The sequence below is a fragment of the Theropithecus gelada genome, chromosome 1 (assembly GCF_003255815.1).
Source record: "Theropithecus gelada isolate Dixy chromosome 1, Tgel_1.0, whole genome shotgun sequence".
Classification (NCBI taxonomy): domain Eukaryota; kingdom Metazoa; phylum Chordata; class Mammalia; order Primates; family Cercopithecidae; genus Theropithecus; species Theropithecus gelada.
In genome coordinates this window covers 63,561,264-63,567,263 of record NC_037668.1, presented here as the reverse complement: position 1 = coordinate 63,567,263, position 6,000 = coordinate 63,561,264, and the positions used below count along the sequence as shown (strand labels likewise).

General features: G+C 51.6%; 1 protein-coding gene across 2 annotated transcripts in view; it reads right to left on the bottom strand.

Moving 5' to 3' along the window:
• Positions 1-6,000, bottom strand: part of AGO1 (argonaute 1, RISC catalytic component) — a 64,120-nt gene that overhangs the window by 42,392 nt on the left and 15,728 nt on the right. Inside the window, exon 1 of one of the 2 annotated variants that reach the window (XM_025383308.1) lies at positions 4,235-4,489. The exons of the other annotated variant lie outside the window; for it this stretch is intronic. Coding sequence (XP_025239093.1) covers positions 4,235-4,259 — 25 coding nt within the window. The 5' untranslated portion in view covers positions 4,260-4,489. Of the gene's footprint in view, positions 1-4,234; positions 4,490-6,000 lie in introns of those variants that run through there. 2 annotated transcript variants of the gene reach the window in all.

Sequence of the window (6,000 nt, the reverse complement as noted above, 5' to 3'; positions counted from 1 at the left end):
AAAAAAAAAAAAAAAAAAAAAAAATGAAAGAACTAACAGGTTTGGGAGGAAGAGGTGGCAATTAGAATGCTGGAGAAGAGATACTGGCTCCGGGAAGAACACAAGATTCTCTCCATGCCCCACAGATCCTTCCACACAGAAAGTCCAGACAGCAGAAGCAGAGATAAATTTCAAGACAGAGGGGGCCCTTGGGAAAGGGATAGGGTAGGGCCAGATCCAGCTACTTTACCCTCTTTTGCCAGTCTGGCTGCTGCCTCCAGTCTTATTTTCTAGCTTTGGGGGAAGAGAGAAAAAAAGGGAATAATATGCTACTATTGTTCTTGGCAGTAGAGAACCAGCCCAGGTGAGAGAAGAGAGGGATAAACCAGCCCAGAACCTCCCATTACCAGACCTCTGCTTTCACAGTCAGACAAGCTTGGGGGATGGGGCATATCCTCAGCTGGGGGTCAGGAAGAGGTCAGAACCATTCATGGGAGGGGTAGCTTCCCAGAGCTAAGTTGCTCTGTTTCCCTCTAACCACCTGTCAAGCCCAGTCCCACTCTACAGACAGGGAAATGAAGGCCCAGCCTGGATGGAAAAGGTCTTCAGAACTCAGCTACATGGGGAAGTGAAAACCTATCTACTAGTACCTGGCTGCCTACCTCAGAAAGTGGATAGAAATTGCACACAAGCTCACGGACAGACAGACACACACTCCCATCACACACATCCAAACACACACTTAGACCTTGGCAATTTACACTCATATACATATCCTTCACTACCCTAGACTGACTTCTTCAAAGGCAGGGACTATATCTGCCTTGGTCACTGCTTAATCTCCAGTGTCTGGCAAACACACAGGAAGTATTCAACACACTGACATGAAATGAATGAACAAACATATCCATAGACACACCACAAAAACACACAAGCACACACAGCACACAAACACCTGTAATTGCCCAGAAACAATTATAAACACTACACAAGACAAACATGCACAGTTGTGGGTGTAGCCAGTAAGAGACATCCTTTCCCTCCCCAAGTTCTTATATTGCATTCACCTTCTTCCCCTCCCAGACTGAATAATCATTTGGGGCTTTGGGAGAAAGATAACCCCTAGAGCTGGGGGGCTAGTTAGAAATGACGGGGGATGGGACAGACACTCTAGCCTTAAAGCCTTCTCTTCCCCAGAAACCCGACTACATACCAGACATAGCCTTAGAGCACCATCCTCTCCAAAGAAGCTTTGGGAAAACAGGGGAGCCCGCACCCCCACTTCATCTTCAAACTAGGAAAGACAGCAGCAAGCAGGAACCTCTCTCCCATTCCATCCCCCTGAAAGCCTAACAACAGCACAGTCTTCTCCCCGCCCCCCCTTACCCCAGCTTTTAGTCTGAGAAAGGGAGACACTTCCCTACAGACCCAGACAGGGACAGACGGCCACTTTGTGATGCAGATGAGGGCCCCAGCACAGAGGACAAAGCTTGGGCCTAGGGGGAAAGGGGCGGGGCCCTTCTCTTCAGACAAAAGCAAGGAGGGAGGGGCCCTGAAAAGGACACTCCCCCTCCCCCATCCCCAAGGAGCCCAGAGAAGGAAAAGTAACAGAGCTGAAAGCCCTGGCTCAGGATTCCTTTCCTGCAGTTCTGAGGCCCACACACCTCCCAAGGAGCCAGACTGCATATTCAAAAGACACAAATTCAAGGTTAGGTTAGGTTAGGTTAGGTTAGGTTAGCTGGTGGGCAAGCAAAGACTAACAGGCCAATCTCTCCAAAAAGGATCTGTTCCATGTGAATATACACTTTATTAAATATCCATATACGTGCTTAACCATTTATGTTCACATTTGAATGTGATTTAATTAATAAACATGTATTCTGTGCCAGGGCCTATACACTAGGCACTTGCTAGTTCTGCAAATAAACCAGACACTGCTTCTACCTTCAGGGAGCACCTAGTCTAGTGTATGTGCTTGGAACACACCTGAGCACAGAAGGCAGACCTGGGCATAAGCCCAGTGAGGCTAGCAACAATGCTTTAGTTTTTTGGGCTTTTTGTTTGTTTGTTCGTTTTTTACACAACACTTTAGTGTCGTGTATTATGTCCTCAGGCCACCTTGGGACACCACTTTAACTTCCTACAAGAGAACAGTCCGGGCCTAGGAAGGAGGCAGTTATGGGGTCCCTCAATCTGCAGCTTCCAGACTGAATCTCAATTATACCCTTTTCTGAGGCAAAGCCTGTCCCACTAGGCTTTTCCTAAGGCTATGGGTGACTCCAAACAGCAGGTTCTAGCTCTTTCCTAGAAGCTTATTTTTTGTAACAAATTTTTAAAAAGTCAACTTTTCATCACTCCAGAGCCTATTAGGAATTCATCGGGATAAAAATCATTAGTCTAGAATGGGTACCAGCAACCAGCAATCCATGTGGACTTCAATGACCTACCCCACTACTCTAGTTCATGGGTTGTTGGAAATAGTCCCCAGCCTTGAAAAACAGGAGTGCCTGGGATGAAGAGAGGGGCCTGACAGAGAGGAAGTACAAAAGTCAGTTGCTCCCCGCGCTTATCCTTGGGACTACACAACCTATACAAGGTTGGTTATTAGAGGGAAAACAGTCACTAAGTACTTATAGATCACTAAATGGATAACTTGAGTGAGGTGGTAGGAGCTATTTCCTTGAGAGAGTGGGAGGGAGTTAGGTCTGCTACAAAAAAAAAAAAATAATTTCCATTAGGAAAGTAATAAAGTTCATGTCCCAAATGGAAATTTGATTCCCATTCCCAGACCAAATGTAAGGAAGTGGTGAGAGATGACCTGAAGGATTCCCAGGTCCAGGCTCCTCGTCCCATCACAGGGTAAGACACTTAAGACACAAGAGGTATCACCACCCCACAGTCCATCCTGAGGACTCCAGTTTTCTTAGGCAATCCTGCCTCAGTTTATCCTCTGTTCCTATGTCTTTTTCTCCTCATTACCTGCAAATAAGAAGTTAAGGCTATCACCTGCGCCTCACCAGGGTGAAGGCTATAAACTCCCCCATCCTCCAACTTGTTTGTAGGGTTTAGATCTTGGCTCTAAAGACAGCCCTGACAGTTTCTGGGAAGCAGGGAGAGGAAAACGGAAAGATATCCAGTGGAAGATAGGAGCCATGAAAATATTAAGAAATATCAGAATAAATGTTATAACTGTAGAGTGTAACCTTAACAGACAATTCAATGGAAAAGGTCATTATCTTTGGATTAAAAGCCCCCATCTCTACTCAGTATTGGAGCAGAAACTTGCAAACCAAGCAGACAACTCCTTCCAGGTAGCCCCTGTCTGCCCTGTCCTTTATTCATCCGTAACCAATACCTTTCCTAAGGCCTATCTTTAGGAGGACCCACCCCCAGAACCCATTGCTTCGGTCCCAGTCTTTCCTGTGGCAGAAAAATGCACTTTGGCAGCTTCCCTCAACCCATTCTTGGCAAACTGTTACTGAGGGCCAAGTGTAAGAGCCCCTAAAATGGGGGCGGGGACCATAACCATTTGCACTCTGCCAGCATAACCTAAGAGCGAATGCACCCCATCAGCACGCTCCTTTTTCCAAGCCAAACGAGGGTGGGGGTCGGCGAAGAGAGGTGGGGGTATTTGGACGGCCACGCCCCCACCACGTCGGGCAGCCCCTGCCAGCTGCCACCTCCGCGCATGCTCCGGAGCCTCCACTCCGACTCCCCAGACCCACGGGGGGGAATCCCGGGACTGGGTCCCCACCCACCGCCCCCTGACCCTCGCCCTCGCGTCAGGCCCGGTGGGGCGGAGCTCACAGTCCAGTTCTGGCGCCTTCTCCCAAGAGACATTAGCTTATTCCAGCCCAGCGGAGCCCCCGCCCCCGGCATGCGGTAGCTCCAGGCCCATCTGTGTGGCCCCCTCCTCTCCTGGACACCTGGAGCCCGTCCCCTGCCACCTGCCGGGCCTCTCCGTAGGCCTCCACGGACGTCTGGGAGTCCTTCCGTGCGTGCAGGCCCTTCTCCCAGATTACTTCCAACCCGCAGGACTGCATACAGCCTCCTTGGACAAACAGCCCCCATCTCAGGGCTCTCTTCACATGGTTCTCCCCCGGAACTGCACACAGCCTCCTTCAAACTGGGCCCCCATCGTGGGAGAGCCCTTCTCCTCACTCAGGAGCGCTTCCCTCACTTGGAAACCACGCTTTTCATGCGGGAGTCCCCTGTCCTTGGAGCATGCACCGTTCCCCCTCCCGGGGGCCCTTACCTGCTCCCGAGGGTCCCGCTTCCATCCCATATACCCGTGCGGAGGTCAGGCGGCCCGGAGACTGTGAAGTCCAGCGTGAGGGGCCTAGGTACCCCGCACTCTCGCTGCTCGGGTTCCCGGGCCGGGCTCGGCTCCCCTACCAAGCCCGGCCGCTCGCGCCGCCGCCCCCGCAGCCTCCGTTGCCGCCGCCGCCGCGGAGCCTGCAGCAGCTCCCCCTGCGAGCGCCCGGCCAGCTGCCAGTGCGCAGGCGCGACCGCCAGGCCCAGGGGGCGGACCGGAACGAGTCAAGCGGGGCGCTCAGACGGCAACAAAGGCCAATGGAGAGGGGCGGGGGCACCGGGGACCCGAGACAGCGGCCCCTGGCGGTCACCCGTTGCCATGCAGCCCGGCGGGAGGGCTCCGATAAAGGTGCCTTGGAACCGCGCCGTGGCATAAGTGGGGCAGGGCGAAGGGACACCCCGCCACAGCTGCCTTCCGCCCTGTCTTTTCCCCAAATAGGTCCCTCCAAACCTACACACAGCCCCCGCCTGTCGCACCGAGCCGCGCGCACATTATGGGAACCCCACCTCATTCCCAGACCCCCGGCACTCCAGCGCCCAGGGGCCCTGCCTCCCACCTCGCCTCCCACCTCTCCTCCCAATCACCCTCATCCTTCAAGCCTTGGCTGCAAAGCGACTGCCTCCGCGAAGTCTTTCTCCGTCCCTAGTCACTGAACTCATTGACGCCACCCCCTCTTCCAGGCCGTGGGCTGGACGCTGAGACCACAGATAAGTAGAGACCCTGCCTACCCTGGAAGATGTCACAGTTTTAACTTAAGTACAGCTACAGAGCTCTGTCCACCGGACCTGGGAAGTACCTGCCTCCACTTTCTCATCTACAGCTCATGCCTGAACTCTTGTCAATCTGCTTCTGCCCTCACCACGTCACTTAAATGACTTTCGGGGTTGAAATCCAAACGATACTTTTCAATTATTTCTCTGCAGCGTCTGTCACTGTGCCTCTACTTCCCTTCTGAGCCTTCCACTTGGCTGTGGCATCTTCTGCAGTCTCCTATTGCCTAAGTCCTTTTCAGTCTTTTAAAGGGCCCCTTTTGTTTTTGCCTCGTTAATTGTTCACTGTGGTTCCAAACCCAGCTCTCTTCTCATTCCACTCTCCCCTTGAAGGTCTCATCCACTCTTACGGCCCAACTATCCCTCCAAATCTCTATTTCCAACCATGTCTCAGACTCACATTTCCACGTGTCTGCTGGACAGCTCCACCTGGATATCCTACCAGAACTTCAAATTTAAGAAGTCCAACCAAATACTTTATCTTTTACTCACAAACATACTCGCCCTGTGCTTCCTATCTCAACGAATAGCACCTTCATGTCAGAAATGACAGTTCCTCTATCCCTTGTTCTTTCCCTCTATTCAGCTGTTCACCACGTCTGGACATGTTTACCTTCTGAACTGCTCTCACATGAGTCGATGCCATTCTGATGGTTTCTTATGCTGGTGCAGACCCTTATCATATCTTGCCAGAAGTATCACAACCACTTCCTTGCTAGTATCAAAGTTTCTGGGAACTCCCATTCTCCCTCCTATTCAGTCTGGTGCAGTGATAGGTGGGGTAAGAGACCCAGCTCAAACACCACTTTCCCATAAACTCACACAAATTTTTGATGCCTGCTTTACACTAGATGCCATGCAGAGGCTGGGAACTTAAGGGGCGGACCATAACCAGTCCTTATTCATGAGGATATTAATTTCTGACACTTATACCAT